The sequence below is a fragment of the Gigantopelta aegis genome, chromosome 11 (genome assembly GCF_016097555.1).
Source record: "Gigantopelta aegis isolate Gae_Host chromosome 11, Gae_host_genome, whole genome shotgun sequence".
NCBI classification, from domain to species: domain Eukaryota; kingdom Metazoa; phylum Mollusca; class Gastropoda; order Neomphalida; family Peltospiridae; genus Gigantopelta; species Gigantopelta aegis.
Window position 1 is genome coordinate 2,159,025 of NC_054709.1, and position 19,811 is coordinate 2,178,835.

The following is a 19,811-nucleotide window of genomic DNA, read 5'->3' on the forward strand; positions in this document are numbered from 1 at the left end:
TCTTAACACCACAACACCGTCGACTCCGACTGCAGTGGTGCCAGATTCATCGACAATGGCCTCAACTGCGATGGAGACAGGTGTGGTTCAGTGACGAGTCCCGATTTCTGCTCCGACGTCATGATGGAAGATGTCGCGTGTATAGGCGTCGTGGTGAACGTTATGCGGCAAACTGCGTGCAGGAAGTGGACAGATTCGGCGGGGGTAGTGTCATGGTGTGGGCAGCCATCTCACACACTGGCAGAACTGACCTGGTCCACGTGCAGGGCAACCTGAATGCACAGGGCTACATTGACCAGATCCTCCGGCCACACACCGTTCCAGTTATGGCCAACGCCAACGCAGTGTTCCAACATGACAACGCCAGGCCTCACACAGCACGTCTCACAACGGCTTTCCTACAGAACAACAACATTAATGTCCTTCCTTGGCCATCGATATCACCGGATTTGAACCCAATTGAGCATCTATGGGACGAGTTGGACCGACGCCTCCGACAGCGACAACCACAGCCCCAGACCCTGCCCGAGCTGGCAGCAGCCTTGCAGGCCGAGTGGGCCACCATCCCCCGGGACGTCATCCGTACTCTGGTTGCTTCAATGGGCAGGCGGTGCCAGGCAGTTGTCAACACACGCGGAGGCCACACCCGGTATTGACTCCAGATGACCTTGACCTTGGTGGTGTGTCCTATCACTTACTCACAATGGACTAGAGTGAATTGTGAACAATCCTGCAACATTTGGTAATTATCGGACTCACCATTCAATAATTAAATCAATTCTCCAAATGTTACGACAATGTGGTTTTGCGTTTCTTCTTTTGAAGAGTATATATTAGAGATATTCTTTATAATCTTGGTCTTAATAATATTTGGGATACACAGACCTTTAGATCAGTCTTAAGTTTAAAAAAGTTAGTCAAACAAAGACTTTCAGACCAATTTCAACAACACTGGCAAAGTGAAATCTCAAACTCATCTAAGGGTTTGACCTATAGAATATTTAAAGATATACTTGAGTTTGAATCTTATTTTAACATTCTGGATAACACTATGTACACCACCTTCCTTAGATTCCGTATTGCCAATCACTTTTTACCAATTGAACAAGGAAGGTGGAGGAACATATTATATGAAAATAGAAAATGTATATATTGTACTACAAACGATGTTGGGGATGAGTTTCATTATTTATTTATCTGTGCAAAATTTACAGCGGAAAGGGCTAAATATATTAAAAAGTACTACATAAATAGACCAAATATATATAAATTTAAAAAGCTGTTCAGTTGTAAAAATATTGGCACCCTTAAGAAATTGTGTAAATTTATTGTTATTATCAACAAACAATTCTGCTCCTCCTAAGACTTCTATTGTGTATATATGTTTTATTCGTTTTTATTCAGATATTGTCATCTTGATGTTGTTTATGCTATGTTATTTATGTATTCCTCTGATGCCATCGAACGATGGCCACGAGTGTAATAAAGTTCTGTTCTGTTCTGTTCTGTTCTGTTCTGTGGAACGGGGCCCTGGACCCCTACTAGATACGCGCTTGACCATTGATAATTGCTTTATCTTGTTTAAGAAATAACACTAAATGTTTATTTATTTTCACAGGATACAGGACTTGACAAAATCACTCATGTGTGTCTGTTTACACAGGACATACTTCAGTTCCCGGATATCCTGGACGGGCTGATAATAAATATTTCATCGGAACATCAAGAAATACTATTTTCCACTTACAGGACAACTTTACTATAGAAACAATTTGTCTCGAACAACTGGACATATTTTAGCGTATATTTAAAAGCGAACGTTCTACCATACACATTATCATAATGGATATCATCCAAGAAATAATCACAACTATTGGTTTAATACCACTGCCGGTGTTGGTTTTTGGTGCTGTTGTAGGCTACTTGCTATACTGTTCCATCACCACGCCGAAAAATTTACCTCCGGGCCCTTTTGCTTGGCCCGTCATAGGAAACATGTGGGACTACTCCCGCTTAAAGGGACCATTGAGCGATACGTTTGCAGACCTGCGACTGCGGTACGGGAGTGTTTTTAGAATATATTACGGAAAGCATTTGATAGTCGTTGTGAGCGGAAGAAGTGTTTTTAAAGAAGCGTGTTCCCTGAAAGACGTCTTCCGTCGCCGACCGAGCTGGCAGTGGGCGACGGACCGACTCCATCGATCCGTTGTCAGAAGTAAGTTCTTTAATCAATCTGATTAAAATTAGCTCTACTGGTCTACCAGCAGATCTAACAGCATTGCGTGGACTCCCATGTCCAGGTGACATTTGATCTATAAATAACAATTTAAATATCGACCAATTACACTTCGCCTTTTATAGCGTTATTCGGGAGCATACAAATTCTAAAAATATTGGGCGAGACTATTTATGCAATAGGCGAACTAGATGGTCTATTTCAACATTAAAGAACAGAGGGAAAAGTGCAGTAATAAACTCTGGATTATATACTAGCATAAACAGATTTTATGGCTATACCATCACGGTTTTTTTTTTCATCTTGAAAATCTTTTTATACAAAATGTTATATTGAAATTTGTTTCCGGCATACTTCGTAATTCACCCGAATCATTTCATATACCCTCGGCATAATCCCGAATGTTTTCAAATTCTTTTCAAATTACTGGCATGGTTTTGCAAGTAAGGTTTTGATTGGTCGAATGAAAGGTCAACTGGACATGAGCTCCAACGGGCTGCTGTTAGATCCACAGGTAATTAACCAGTGGAGCTAATTTTAATTAGATTGGTTCTTTAATTCTTCTTAAAGTGACTGACTCTAGTTTGTTTAAACACTACGGCGAATTTTTTAATTTTAGGTAGGTAGGTAACTAGTTTTACGTGCTCATATACCACACGGTTTTCAAAACGCCAATTTTAAAGCATTTTTTAATGACTGAAATCAGATATTACTCTATCTCAAACTCTGTTTTCTCAAACGTGACGCTCTCTCGAAGGAAGATATTGGTCCCGATTGTCTTTCTGTGTAAAGATGTATTCATTTGTGTGTTTATCTTAAACTTTGATACAAACATACTCACGTTGTCTCAAATAACGTACATGATCACATGGTCCCAAATGACATATTTATTATATATTTTGTATATTTGTTCTCTAAGTTGAAATATATTTCAATAAAAGTAGGTTTTTTTTAAACATCCGAGTGTTTCTAGTCATCCCGGTGTTCGTAATGCCGCGAAATGCATTTTTAATATTTTTAAAAACACACATACCTCTGAGAAGTAACGGTTATGGAGACAAGCTCTAGACTATTTTTAAGAAGATTTTTATCCATTTCAAAGTTGGACTTTCCTTTCACTTTATTGAACGTTTATCCAACTGCGCTGCAGGTCTGTCGATTAACCAAACTCATTGTCGATTTTGACGGGTCGAAACTTAGGGTCTGCGACCGTAAACGTATGAGATGTGTTCTAACTCAGTCGTTAGACGAAACACACACTTATTACACGTCTTCTCGTTCAGGTTCCAGGCGGAATGTAGCCCAGTGGTAAAGCGCACGCCTGATGCGCGGTCGGTCTAGGATCGAACCCCGTCGGTGGGCCCATTGGGCTATTTCTCATTCCAGTCAGTGCATCACGACTGGCGTATCAAAGACCATGGTATGTGCTATCCTATCTGTGGGGGTGAATCATACCAAAGATCCTTTGCTACTAATGGACAACTGTAGCGGGTTTCCTCTCTAAGACTATGTCAAAATTACGAAATGTTTGACATCCAATAACCGATGATTAATAAATCAATGTGCTAGAGTGTTGTCGTTTAATACTTTTTTTATATATCAATTTAATTTTACAAAATACCTTTTATTTGGACATGACATTTAAACTAATTTGCATAAAAATCTGCTTTCCATACTGTTTTCTTTATTACATCACTGTTTATATCGAAATGTGTTAAACTTTCTTGTCATTTACGAAATATATATCACTCAGTAAAACAATTCTTATATAGTTTCTCCTACCAATTTTAAATTACCTCTGCTTTTATTTTGATAGAGGAAAGATGGTTCAATAACGCCACCTGGTTTGCAATGCTGAAGAAATCAATCAGTTACCAGGAGCAGATAACTCCAACCACTGGAATTGAAATGAAAATATCCAATCAGGCGAAACTGCTTACGGCGAAGCTGAAGAAGAAACCAGGCAGCGGGGTGCCGCTTGGACAACTTATTGATGCTTGTATGGAAGATATTATCTGTGACGTCACAGTGGGATCAAAGTAAATATATAACATTTTGTAAAAAACTGACAAAACAGCCAATACGGTATGGGAGATATTATCAGTGACGTCTCAATTGGGGTCAAAATAAATAAATAAAAATATATCTATACTGTGCAAAATTAGGGTCGGCCATTTTATTATATGTATGTATCGTATCATAGACGTCGTATCGCTATAAGGCTGTCGGAAATCGATGAATCGTATCGTAGATGTCGTATCGCGATACGGCTGTCAGAAATCGATGAATCGTATCGTAGATGAAGTATCGCGATAGGGCTGTCAGAAATCGATGAATCGTATCGTAGATGTCGTGTCGCGATAAGGCTGTCAGAAATCGATGAATCGTATCGTAGACGTCGTATCGCTATAAGGCTGTCAGAAATCGACGAATCGTATCGTAGATGAAGTATCGCGATAGGGCTGTCAGAAATCGATGAATCGTATCGTAGATGTCGTATCGCGATAAGGCTGTCAGAAATCGACGAGTCGTATCGTAGACGTCGTATCGCGATATGTTACTGTATCAAATCATTACAGCTCCAATATTAGGTCCGAATGATCAATATCAGGAGTTGGGGGAGGGTAAGGGGACAATAATATGGGTGTGGGTGGGGTGGGTGGGGGGGGGGGGGTTACAGGTACAGCCTCTACAGCCATATTTTCACCTTTATTTATGTAGAGAGGCAGGATTTACCACAGTCGGTTGAGTGCTTGCGTCGCAGGATCCATCCAACCAGTGCCCCACAACTGGTCAAAGGCCGTGGTATGTACTTTCCTGTCAGCGGGAAAGTGCATATAAAAGATCCCTTGCTGCATTAAGAAAAATGTAACGGGTTTCCTCTGATGACTACGAGTCAAAAATACCAAATGTTTGACATCCAGTAGCCGATGATTAATTAGTCAATGTGCTCTAGTGGTGTCGTTAAACAAAACAAACTTGTTTTTATTTATATAGAATAGGAACAAAAAACGTAATTTTCGTCATCGAAATGAGGGTGGTGGTGTTGGTGTTGGTGATGGTGGTGGTGATGTATGTGTGTGTATGTGTGTGTGTGTGTATATGTGTGTGTGTGTGTGTGTGTGGAGGGGAGGGGGGAGGCAGGCCTCGGTCCAGGAATATTGATTCTTATTCTCTTGTATCTGTTTCAGATCATCATTCAGGAGCGTACTAAATACTTTATTTCCCAAGTCCTGTTTCCAGGATTCTATTCCTTCTATCAGGGTGCTACCCAGCGATGAAGAGGTGAGGATACCCACCCTTGTCTCAAAGTTAAAGTAATCTTATTAGCTTTCTATAAGGGGATGTAAAACCAATCATGTTCCTGTTTTTGTTTCTTTTTTTTCTTTTCCTGTGGGTTTTTTGTTTTTAAATATATCATTCCGTTTAAGCTTTCCAACGGTTAAAACATACTGCTTATATTACTATCCAATGTTATTTTTATTTGTGTTTTTTGTGTGAGGTTTCTTTTTTGTTTTTTTGTGAGATTTGTTTTTAATTAATTTTGTTTTATTGTTTCATTTTGTGTGTGTGTGTGTGTGTGTGTGTGTGTGTGTGTGTGTGTGTGTGTGTGTGTGCATGTTTTTGTGTGTGTGTGTGTGTGTTTTTGCTTGTTTGATTTTAATTCCACAGGTTTGGGTGGGGGAATCAAGTGCTGTTTGTTATTGAATTTATACTTTTTTGCATCTATATGTCTGTCTGTCTGTCTAATATATCTGTCTGTCTGTCTAATATATCTGTCTGTCTAATACCTGTCTGTCTGTCTAATACCTGTCTGTCTGTCTAATATATATGTCTGTCTGTCTGTCTAATATATCTTTCTACCTGTTTATCTGTATATCTACCTACCTACCTACCTACCTTCCCAGATTCCTCCCTGAAATATTAACACGTGTACTAAATGACAATTGTATTTGGTTTTCAGAACGTGCATCGCCGACTAACGTTAGACTCCGAGTCACGTGACACTGTCAACACAATCCTGACCAGTCATAGAGCCTCATATAAAGGTGACAACATCCGGGACTTCACTGACCTATTCATCAAAGTACAGCTCGAAAGAAGAAACATATATATGTTTGATAGTAAGGTCAAATATTGTGATATATTTAAAAGACGCCAGCACCTAAAGTTGAAATCTAAACATGTATATATGTCTGAAAGTAAGGTCAGATATTGTGATATATTTAAAAGACGCCATCACCTAATGTTGAAATCTGAATATGTATATATGCCTGATAGTAAGGTCAGATATTGTGATATATTTAAAAGACGCCATCACCTAAAGTTGAATCTGAACATGTATATGTCTGAAGTAAGGTAAAATATTGTGATATATTTAAAAGACGCCATCACCTAAAGTTGAAATCTGAAAAGAACTGGGTTTGAAAGTAAAGTCAAGTTTTGTGATATATTTAAAATATGCGATCACCAAAAGTTAAAATCTGAACATGTATATATGTCTGAAAGTAAAGTCAAATATTGTGATATATTTAAAAGACGCCATCACCTAACCTTAAAAATCCAAAGAACAAAACGGTTACCGCATTCCAAAGTGTATCTTTGTACAGGATAGAGTCGAAAGGAGTCGAAGGTTTCACAAATCGAAATAACAATAATATGACTGAATATAGAGGGTCACAAAATCAGTTTTGTTTAATATTTGTCAATATGTTATAGACAGCTTACCTTGGTGAAAAGCGGGTGGGGATGGGGTGGGGGTGGGTGGGGAGAAGACGGGAGAAGAGGGGAGGAAGGGGATTGGTTAACATCTCCTATTTCGTCTATCACGTGCCTGTGATTTTAAAGATAATTACCGCTATTTTCAACTCATACGTCTACGAGGAGTGTACAACCCCCAAAACATTTAGTGAGATTATAGATGAAAATATTTCTCTTTACAGAGGCGACGTATCTGCAAAGTCTGTCGACTTTGTTGTTAACCGCTCCAAACCACGTGACGTGTGTTCTCCAATGGGCTTTTCTGCTGGTTACAGTTCACCCGAAAGTCCAACGAAAATGTCAAGAGGAAATCGACACGGTAGATTGACTTTAATTTATTTTCTTAATTATAAAATGGTTTTAAATCTGAACGACATAACCTTATTCCCATATCAAAATCGTATATCTGCACAAGGCAGAGTCAAAAGGATGTTAGGCAAATTGGTGATTGATGGACACTAAGAGGTGTTCGTAATTAGGAGGACTGCCACTCTCCTAGGAGATACACAACAGAATGTTTCATACCTACCATATAAGAATTGTTTCTCATTTTTTAGGAATTTATCGATGTATAAAAGTCTAAAATGGTATAAAATCGCGTAGCGTAGCGAAGCGATTTTATACTACATTTGTGACTTTTATACATCGATAAATTCCTAAAAAATGAGAAACAATTCTTATAATTACAAACAGTACAAGAAGTGTACCCTAAAACACTCAAAAATAATTTCTTTCGTTCTTACCGTCAACCATGTTCTGTAAATAAGCATGTATACATACTATTAGAAATTGTCCGCTAAAAATAAAAATAAGTATTGAATCAACAAAAACAGTGTATATATCTTATTTATAACTTTAAAAAAAAAAATGAAACAATTTCATGTGCAGATTTGTCTTGTGTTTTTCTATCGCAAAGTGACCTTGATATTAACTTTTGTTTACGTGTAGTGACTGTTGGTGTTGTGCAGTTATTTCGATCTTGGTCTTCCGTGATGACGTATTTTTATGAGGTTTATGGAAGGATAACGCTTGGTTTTTTAATGACGACAGCCAATCAGAATACAGTAAATCGTATAAATTCGGAAAATTTGTAATTATAAGAAAATAATTTAAAAATAGTCCAGACGTCCTTATGCCATATTGTGTTTTAGTTTACCAAGCCACAACTATTATCGTTGATTTATTATATACATTGTACGCACGTGTACATAACACTAAACGTATTAGTTTACCAAGCCACAACTATTATCGTTGATGTATTATATACATTGTACGCACGTGTACATGACACTAAACGTATTAGTTTACCAAGCCACAACTATTATCGTTGATGTATTATATACATTGTACGCACGTGTACATGGCACTAAACGTATTAGTTTACCAAGCCACAACTATTATCGTTGATGTATTATATACATTGTACGCACGTGTACATGGCACTAAACGTATTAGTTTACCAAGCCACAACTATTATCGTTGATGTATTATATACATTGTACGCACGTGTACATAACACTAAACGTATTAGTTTACCAAGCCACAACTATTATCGTTGATGTATTATATACATTGTACGCACGTGTACATAACACTAAACGTATTAGTTTACCAAGCCACAACTATTATCGTTGATGTATTATATACATTGTACGCACGTGTACATAACACTAAACGTATTCATTTACATGATTGGTAACACAATTTCAGATTGTAGGAGAAAACGAAGAAATAAGGTTTTCCAACAGACCAGCTCTACCCTATGTTAGAGCAACGATTTCTGAAGTGAAACGCTATGCAAACATTAGTGAGTAGAAGAAAGAAAGTTTGTTTTGTTTAACGACAACACTAGAACACATTCATTTATTAATAATTGCAAATGTTTGACATCCAATACTAGCCCATGATTAATAAATCAATATATTCTAGTAGTGTCGTTAAACCAAAATAACTCTTAACTCTTTTCCTTCTTCTATTTTCAAATACACACCCACCCTACCTCTCTACCCTCTCTCTCTCTCTCTCTCTCTCTCTCTCTCTCTCTCTCTCTCTCTCTCTCTCTCTCTCTCTCTCTCTCTCTCTCTCTCTCTCTCTCTCTTCTCAGTATCAAACTATCCATATGTTAATCACCAGTTTGCAGTACTAAGGTTTCTTTGAATGTTTGCAGAGGTGCATGGATGAATTAATGGTTCAGTATGTTCCTTCTAAAGGACCTGTCAGAAGATAGTAGCAACTGGGTGGAGGCGGAGGATGGGGGTGGGAAATATGTGTCAGCTATCTGGGCTGTCTGTCCAGGACAGTGGGTTAGTTGTTAATCGTTAGTGGTTAGTGAGAGAGAGAGAGAGAGAGAGAGAGAGAGAGAGAGAGAGAGAGAGAGAGAGAGAGAGAGAGAGAGAGAGAGAGAGAGAGAGAGAGAGGAAAAAGTAAAGAAGAGAGTGTGTTTTTATGTGTCTATATAATAATGGCCACATGTAATTTCCAGTGACGCTGTCCTCGCCGTACACTGTGACAACAGACACAACTATTGGCGGACACTCGATACCGAGAGAGGCGCTCGTTCTGTTTGACCTCCGACCCGTGCTCACCGATCCAGTGACGTGTGTCCATCCTGAGCGATTCCAACCGGAACGTCACGTCGACTCGGCTGGGCGTGTTAATGAACCGGACCCTCGTATAGATGAATGTGAGTCTCATTGGCCTGTCCAACTAAACTCACTAGCTCACTCAATCACTCACCCACTCACTTACTCATGTCTTAATCACTCACTCACTGACGTCTCACTCACTCACTCACTCACCAATTCACTCACTCAAAATATTCCACTCACGCAAAACTCCTTCACTCATAGCCTTCCACGCACCCAAAGCTCACATTCACAAATTTACTCACTCAAATCATTCTACTCACCAAAACTTACTCATTAACTCTCCCAAAGCCTTCTTCTTACCCAAAACGCACCAATTCACTTGCTCAAAGCCTTCCACTGACTCAAAACTGACACTGTATTTCGTCTGTTCAGCATATCACAGCAGACCGTCGGACATCAGTTATAAATCCAGCCAGTGCTCGCTCCACAGCTGGTGTAACAAAGGGCGTGGTATGTACTGTCCTGTCTGTGGGATAGTGCATATAAAATATCCCTTACGGCTAATTGAAATAGTTTTATGCTGGCTCATGATATAGTGAATATGGAGGTGATGTCATTCATCAATCTCCATTTCCTAACATTTACATCTGTGGAGGAGGTGGTGGATGGAAGGGCCCGGGGAAATAATTGAACATGGCGCGAACCTTCCCTTCTCCTCTCCTCCGACATTGTCACATAAATACCCGATTAAGCTTCTCAATATTCTACGTTTTACATAATCATTTGTAGAAACCTTTTTTTTTTTTTTAACCTTTTGTATAATCCTTTTCAACGTCCTTGTAAAGAAAGTTTATTTAACCATCAATTAAGTATTTTTTATTTAATCATTTGTATAAACGTTTTTAACCTTTAAAAAAAAAAAGTTTTATATATATTCTTTTTTTTTTTTTTTTTTTTTTTTTTTATTATTTATTTAAATACATTTTTTATTACCCCCAGATCAATTTAACAATGACAAGGGTGGGGCGCCTTGCATCATTGCCTTACAATGAGCTAATATACATAATTATATTATATACACATGGTTACAATAGTACATAATACATACACATATTATACAATCTTAAACCAACATTTACAATAATACACATATACACTAACATTCATGTACATAGAATAGAGGTTTAGCTTTATATATATAAATACATACATACATATATATTGTACCAAAAATATTTACTTTTTGTATAGCATAATCTTTCATAAATGTGAGATTTAGGCATAATTTTTTTTAAAACTCAAACATTAAGTTGACACGCCCATACGTTATTTCTAAATAACATTTGGTCTGAGGAATGAGAGACAAAAATAAAAGAAAGTTTGGAAGGAAAGAAGACAGTAGAAAAGAAGTAGAAAAGGGAAAAAGAGAAGAAAGGAAATGAGAAGTAGAAGATAAAGGAACTAGACGAGTGCTTGGACAGGTGTGTAACGCTAGAAATAAACGTTTGGATGGAGTAAAAGACCGATTTTTTTTTAAAGAATATAGTTTGTTAATTGTATACGTCTGTGTCAATATGTATTTTGTTTAAGCTAGTAGATCAAGCCACTTGGACCAGTTGTTATAAAATTTATCATATTCGCAATTTTTTAAATATATATATTTTTCTATTTGAAATTTTTTACGTAGAATAACTTTAATCGCATTGATACATAAATTTCTTTTAAGTATTTTCATGGTATAAATATAGTATTTAGTATTAATTATTAACCAGTTTATATTTTGGGCCATTTTTCCATCAATCATCCCAAAAATCACTAAATGTTTTGTTAGTGAAATGCGAAATCCCGTTTCATGAAATATCCAATTTTCTAAACTTTTCCAAAGCTCTCGTACCTTGTCACAATCGTAAAACAAATGTTGTAAAGTTTCAGGTAGTTTATTGCAGAATGAGCATTTATTTGATTCAGAATAGTTTATCATATATAGAAATGTATTTGTGGCAAGAATTCTGTGCAGTTTTATATTAACTCCCCCCCCCCCTGTCGTTCCAGTACAGTTTCTGGCTCTTGTCAGAAATCGTGCTCACAACGAGCGTGCTTGAACATTAAATTGATATAAGCACGTTAATTCCTGACCTGACAGTCATTTGTGGGCATACATACATACATACATACATACACACATACATACATACTTACATGTATGCATACATGCACGCACGCACGCACGCACGCACATGCACACACACATACATACATAAGCACGCACGCGCGCTCACACACTCATACATACACACAACTGGAAAGAGTAGCCCATTGCGTGGTGGCAGCGGATTTCTTCTCTTCTGGCGCATTATAACAGTAATTAAAATGTGATTAGTGTGTCGTTAAATAAAACATTTCTTCCTTCAATGATGTCAAGAACAGAGCGTTCTAAAACTTGAGAGAGAGAGAGAGAGAGAGAGAGAGAGAGAGAGAGAGAGAGAGAGAGAGAGAGAGAGAGAGAGAGAGAGAGAGAGAGAGAGAGAGAGACGTAAATGTTCTCAATTTTGGGACGAAAATAAATAGTTATATAATATACGTTCGCAAAGGTGGTTAGTGCCAACGAGAACACGTTCTATTAGCAATCTTCATTTGATATTGGGCACATTGCATCTGTATAGTGAGACCTAAATAAAATAATAACAAATAAAAAAAGCCGACCTCCCCTATCTAATTTTATTGGAGTATTTCCCCGTAAACTGATAATAATGATTTTTTTTCAGTTGTCGGTAGTCAGATGGTGGACCACCTTTCTGAGATGACATCATTTTTATTCTTCGCCAACATCTTGCGAGATTTTAGTTTAACAAAGTTGGAAAGTGACGTACTGAGCCTGGAATATGACCGAGACGCGGCACCATGCCCCGCCCCATACAACGTCATAGCAACACAAAGATGACGTCATCAGTTCTGTGACGAAGGTTGAACCATCCTCTAAGTTTAACACTAGTGACGATACTGACAGAGAAAATCTAAATATTAACGATTGAACAACGTCATTCATTAACTTCGAAGTGTGACGTATCTTCAGTGACTGATGTATATAATAAATTATATAATAGTTGATATATGCGATATCTACAGGAGTAACGTGTATATATAATGGTTGATATATACGATACCTACGGAGACTAATACAGGACATGGGCAAAATATAAAATTAATTTGTTTACTAACAATTAAGTGTACTAATTTTCTTCCTTTTAATAAATATCTTTATAGTACAATGTATGTGTATTCAATACAACGATGTTCCGATGATCGATTATAACTGAAAGTCGATCGATTGAGTTTTAGCCACGTGGTGATCGATTATAAAACCCATAATCGATTAATAACTGTAACTATTCCTACTGTTTTAGTAGAAGATCAAACACCAGCACACAAACAGTTGAAATCCGCTGGCTTTGGGTTTGGTTTTTCAAGTGTACCTAATTATAAAGGTAACATACTGAAGAGATATTACGGTATTCAAGATAAACGTAGGAAAATCGATAGTTCTAATAATGCAAATCTTTTACTGCGTTCAAATATAAAATATACATTCTAACTGATGGGATAACCAAACGAAGAGTCGTTGATCTAAACTGATTACAATCGAATCCAACCATACCAGTATCGGATCGGGGTGTGGGGTGTGGTGGGGTGTGGGGGGGGGGGGGGGGGGGGGGTGGGGGGGGGTGGGGGATGGGGTGGGGGGGGAGATATGGGGTGGGGTTGGGGGTGGGGATGGGGGTGTCCAGGGTCCGGACCCCCCTTTTGAAAACCGACCATAACCTTTAAGGAGACACGAGATTATTATATAGACGTCAGTCATCACATTTGGACTCCCCCCTCCCCCTTTTCAGAAATCCTGCATCCGCGCCTGCATACCACTAACTTATTACATTCCAAGGGCGGATCCAAGCCGTATTTTAGGGAGGAGACCATGGACAAAATGGCTCATGGACCAACACCTGACAAAGGCACCCAATAAACTTTTGACATTCACAAAAATGAAAATTGTAAACAAACTGTTATGTAAAGGATGCTGTTGAATGTTTGAGCTTTTAAAAGGTCTCAATTCCCTCCTCCAGATCGGCCCATGCATTCTTCTGTGAAAACTATATTATTAAAAAAAATCCTTTAATAATAGTTTCACCATAGTTTATTGAAGAAAACTAAACACATAGCAAATACAACAATTTGATGAATTTTACCAAGTAGATGGTCAGGACATTTTTACATTATATATTTTAATTACATTTCCATACAACAGAAATACACGGAAATTTAATACAAAAGAACCTACACATTACGTGCTAGTTATAATTGTGTTTAAAACACCAAACTGTTTTATTTAACGACGCACTCAACACATTTTATTTACGGTTATATGGCGTCGGACATATGGTTAAGGACCACACAGATACTTCATGGTCGGCTCTTTTCGATTAGCAGCAAGGGATCTTTTATATGCATCATCCCATAGACAGAATAGCACATACCACGGCCTTTGGTGTACCAGTCGAGGTGCACTGGCTGGAGCGAAAAATAGCCCAATGGGTCCACTGACGGGGATCGATGCCAAACCGACCGCGCATCAAGCGAGCGCTTTACCACTGAGCTACGTAATAATAAATAGTTTCACCATAATTTATTTAAGAAAACTAAACATATCGCAAATACAACAATTTAATGAACTTTACCAAGTAAACGGTCAGGACGTTTTTACATTATGTTTTTTAATTACATTTGCATACAACTGAAATACATGGAAATTTAATACCAAAGAACCTACACATTACGTGCTAGTTATAATTGTGTTTAAAACACCAAACTGAGATGATTATATGACGGAAATCAACCTCTTGTGTACGTTGTACAACAACATCATACTAAATACAAGTATATTACGGTCGCAGACTCCACATTCAGCCCGTGAAAATTAATTCCAAGTACAGGGCCGTAGCTAGCGCGGGGGTGGGGGTGGGGGTGGGGGGGGGGGGGGGGAGGGGGGGGGGCAAGGAAAAAACAATCCGGAAAAAATTATAGAAACTTAAAGAAAATTCTCTTCACAACCGTTTAAGGAGTTTTAGACTATTAACTACTCAGTTGCCTCCCCAAACAAAAAATCCTAGCTACGGCCCTGGGCCCATATTTTCGAAGCTATCTTAGCCTACGAAATCGTAAAATCATCGTAAGCTATGACGTCACTATGGCGTGTGTTGTAGTGACGTCACAACCTACGACGGTTTTACGATTTCGAAGCACTATGATGGCTTCGAAAATATGGGCCCTGGAGTATGGATATTCTACAAACCTTTGTGCTAATATCGCTTCTCAGAACGAGGCCCTGGACACTGTGAGATTTATTGCCAAATTACTTCCCATAATCGTACAAGACTTGGCATGGGTTTACCCCCCCCCCCCCCCCCCCCCCCCTCTTAGTGCTGGAGCAAAACCTCACATTCGAACGAAAATGATACACATATTCAGGCAAAATATGCTAATCTGAGACCTTTTTACCATGTATTTCCATCATTCTACTCTCCAAATTATTTGTAATCTATGTAAAAATGCGTAGTGATTAGTTTACAACCCTATATAGCTGTTTAGCAGTAATACTAATGTGAATAAATGTCGTTATGCAGATTCGGACACTTTCGTTTAATTCGGACAAAAGCCAGTCTGCCCCCATACAAAAATGGGAGCCCGTACGCCTAAGACCAAACAAGAGTCTGCGGCTTTAAACAAAATCACCTGTCCTTAACACGGAGGTCCGTGGTTTACTGCGAGACAAGGCGAGACGAAACCCAGTCTAAACTAGGCCCCATCGTCTGTATATTTCAGACGACTGTACATCTCATCATTTAACGACGATGATGACAACGTCGGGCCATCGATGTTAGCGGTATCGTAGAAGCCGACTCTGTTGTAGTCCGATGTGTTCAAATGACTGTAGCTAGCGACAGAATCGTCTGCTGGTGGCCGCCAATTTGATTTCTGTACCTCTGTGTATATTTCGTTAGTCTTAATAGGACGGTCATATACAACCTCTGTAGGATGTCCGATGTTTTGAGATAGTCCTAACGCAGATGATGATGACGATGATGCACTGTCATTTTCATTACAATTTCGCTGAATTTCCAAAGGATTTTTTTCTACAACAAAATAATCGCCATTGGATGATCCCAGTGGTAACGCTGACGTCACAACCGCTGTTACGTATCCCCCGTCGTTAACACTTGACGACTGCTCGACCTCAATACCAGCATCCTTATCTTCTAAATCTGAAACGCCGTTTTCGACTGTCATGTGACTTAGCGTTGTAGACGTGGCCAAATCGACATCTTTATCGAGTTTCTTTCCAAAGTGACAGTAATAGCCAGGAGGAGTATCATCTTCTTCGTCCTGTTTTCCGCATTTGTTTCTGGGGTGAAAGAGAAACATAAATATATAAATAAAACATGAGATGGCTGTGTGAGTGACGGGGATGGTACTGATAAAGTGATAAAGGATGGGTGAAAACATTTTAAATGTTTTTAGTTTTTTTTGACATATAAACTAAATGAAATAAAATCTACGTCACATATTAATTTAACATCAATGCAGTTTTCATCAACCCATCTGAAATAAGATAGGTTGCAGATGCTGTGTTTCATCCACCATTTTATCATATGACGCGATATGAGACCACATAATATATATAATATATATGATAAATGTACCGATATATGATATGATACGATACGATATGATATGGCACAGAATGTATGGGATGGTATGAAATGGAATGGTGTTATATAGTATGGTATGGTATGGTATGGTATGGTATGGTATGGTATGGTTACCTTCGAATCCAGTTGAGAACGATGCCACAAATGATCACTGCCGCGATACCGGCGCCTATCGCAATACCCGTGCTGGTAAAATCTACAACACAGGGAAGGTTAGGATTGTTAGCTTGACCACACCCCAACACATTGGGAAAGATAGGATTGTTAGCGTGACCACACCCCAGCACATTGGGAAAGATAGGATTGTTAGCGTGACCACACCCCAGCACATTGGGAAAGATGGGATTGTTAGCGTGACCACATCCAACACATTGGGAAAGATAGGATTGTTAGCTTGACCACACCCCAGCACATTGGGAAAGATAGGATTGTTAGCGTGACCACACCCCAGCACATTGGGAAAGATGGGATTGTTAGCGTGACCACATCCAACACATTGGGAAAGATAGGATTGTTAGCGTGACCACACCCCAGCACATTGGGAAAGATGGGATTGTTAGCGTGACCACACCCCAACACATTGGGAAAGATAGGATTGTTAGCGTGACCACACCCCAGCACATTGGGAAAGATGGGATTGTTAGCGTGACCACACCCCAACACATTGGGAAAGATGGGATTGTTAGCTTGACCACACCCCAACACATTGGGAAAGATGGGATTGTTAGCGTGACCACACCCCAACACATTGGGAAAGATGGGATTGTTAGCGTGACCACACCCCAACACATTGGGAAAGATAGGATTGTTAGCGTGACCACACCCCAGCACACTGGGAAAGATGGGATTGTTAGCGTGACCACACCCCAACACATTGGGAAAGATAGGATTGTTAGCGTGACCACACCCCAACACATTGGGAAAGATGGGATTGTTAGCGTGACCACACCCCAACACATTGGGAAAGATAGGATTGTTAGCGTGACCACATCCAACACATTGGGAAAGATAGGATTGTTAGCGTGACCAGACACCAACACATTGGGAAAGATGGGATTGTTAGCGTGACCACACCCCAACACATTGGGAAAGATAGGATTGTTAGCGTGACCACACCCCAACACATTGGGAAAGATAGGATTGTTAGCGTGACCACACCCCAACACATTGGGAAAGATAGGATTGTTAGCGTGACCACACCCCAACACATTGGGAAAGATAGGATTGTTAGCGTGACCACACCCCAACACATTGGGAAAGATAGGATTGTTAGCGTGACCACACCCCAACACATTGGGAAAGATAGGATTGTTAGCGTGACCACACACATTGGGAAAGATAGGATTGTTAGCGTGACCACACCCCAACACATTGGGAAAGATGGGATTGTTAGCGTGACCACACCCCAACACATTGGGAAAGATGGGATTGTTAGCGTGACCAGACACCAACACATTGGGAAAGATAGGATTGTTAGCGTGACCACACCCCAACACATTGGGAAAGATAGGATTGTTAGCGTGACCACACCCCAACACATTGGGAAAGATGGGATTGTTAGCGTGACCACACACCAACACATTGGGAAAGATAGGATTGTTAGCGTGACCACACCCCAACACATTGGGAAAGATAGGATTGTTAGCGTGACCACACCCCAACACATTGGGAAAGATGGGATTGTTAGCGTGACCAGACACCAACACATTGGGAAAGATAGGATTGTTAGCGTGACCACACCCCAACACATTGGGAAAGATAGGATTGTTAGCGTGACCACACCCCAACACATTGGGAAAGATGGGATTGTTAGCGTGACCACATCCAACACATTGGGAAAGATAGGATTGTTAGCTTGACCACACCCCAGCACACTGGGAAAGATGGGATTGTTAGCTTGACCACACCCTAGCACATTGGGAAAGATGGGATTGTTAGCTTGACCACACCCCAGCACATTGGGAAAGATGGGACTGTTAGCTTGACCACACCTCAGCACATTGGGAAAGATGGGACTGTTAGCTTGACCACACCCCAGCACATTGGGAAAGATGGGATTGTTAGCTTGATAACACCCCAGCACATTGGGAAAGATGGGATTGTTAGCTTGACCACACCCCAGCACATTGGGAAAGATGGGATTGTTAGCGTGACCACACCCCAGCACATTGGGAAAGATGGGATTGTTAGCTTGACCACACCCCAGCACATTGGGAAATATGGGATTGTTAGCTTGACGACACCCTAGCACATTGGGAAAGATGGGATTGTTAGCTTGACCACACCCCAACACATTGGGAAAGATAGGATTGTTAGCGTGACCACACCCCAACACATTGGGAAAGATGGGATTGTTAGCTTGACCACACCCCAGCACATTGGGACAGATGGGATTGTTAGCTTGACCACACCCCAGCACATTGGAAAGTATAAGACTGTTAGCTTGACCACATCCCAGCACATTGGGAAGAAAATGATTGTTAGCTTGACCACACCCCAGCATATTGGGAAGAATAGGATTGTTAGCTTGACCACACCCCAGCATATTGGGAAGAATAGGATTGTTAGCTTGACCACACCCCAGCACATTGGGAAGAAGAGGATTGTTAGCTTGACCACACCCCAGCATATTGGGAAGAAGAGGATTGTTAGCTTGACCACACCCCAGCACATTGGGAAATATAGGATGGTTAGCTTGACAACACCCCAGCACACAGTTTTGTTATTTATAACATATTTTGTTGTTGTTGTTGTTTAGAACAGTGATATGTATGTAAAGCTGTGATTTGGGGCACCTAACCCCGACCTGCTGTATGATCTGGGACAATAAATATTTATTTAATAGTAACAATAATACCCCCCCCCCCCCACACAAAAAAACTCCAATCGAAGAATGGGTCCTCCAAGAGCCTCAGCGGATTCGAACCTATGACCCAAACACCCCAGGCGAGCGCTCCACGGCTTGAGCTAGATTCCGCCCCCTACATTTAAAGGGGATACTTTAAGAAGTGTAAACAAATATTTTGCATTATAAATTAATATATTTTCTTATTATTACAACAAATTATTTCTAAGTATTATACACATTACACAAATGCACCGTAGAGTTGGACGTAGTCCAGTGGTAAAGCGCTCGCCTGATGCGCAGTTGGTCCAGCATCAATTCCCGACTATGGGCCCATCGGACTATTTCTTGTTCAGTGACTGGTATACCAAAGACCATTGTATGTGCTATCTTGTCTGTGGGATGGTGTATATGACACACAGAGACATTCACACACGCACACACATACACACGCACACACACACATGTCAAACTTACCATACGTTTGACGTCTAATAGTCGATGATAAATGAATCAATGTGCTCTAATCGTGTTGTTAAACAAAAACAAAAAAAACAACACAATTGAACGTCGTACAAATGTACCCATTCTTTAAGAAGTATGAAAAGATAACTCAGAAA

General features: G+C 39.6%; 2 protein-coding genes across 2 annotated transcripts in view; one reads left to right on the top strand and one right to left on the bottom strand.

Moving 5' to 3' along the window:
• Positions 1-1,842: 1,842 nt before the first annotated feature.
• LOC121385487 (cytochrome P450 2B2-like) lies at positions 1,843-12,526 on the top strand. The gene is made up of 8 exons (XM_041516186.1): positions 1,843-2,215; positions 4,053-4,275; positions 5,428-5,521; positions 6,201-6,360; positions 7,180-7,316; positions 8,708-8,804; positions 9,480-9,680; positions 12,351-12,526. The coding sequence occupies exons 1-8, from the start codon at positions 1,843-1,845 to the stop codon at positions 12,524-12,526; spliced, it is 1,461 nt and encodes a 486-aa protein (XP_041372120.1).
• A 2,533-nt stretch (positions 12,527-15,059) lies between these two features.
• Positions 15,060-19,811, bottom strand: part of LOC121385488 — a 36,528-nt gene continuing 31,776 nt past the window's right edge. Inside the window, exons 9-10 of the mRNA XM_041516187.1 lie at positions 16,461-16,542; positions 15,060-16,039 (exon numbers count right to left, since the gene is read on the bottom strand). Of these exons, the coding sequence (XP_041372121.1) occupies positions 15,433-16,039; positions 16,461-16,542 (689 nt within the window). The 3' untranslated portion in view covers positions 15,060-15,432. The remainder of the gene's footprint in view (positions 16,040-16,460; positions 16,543-19,811) is intronic.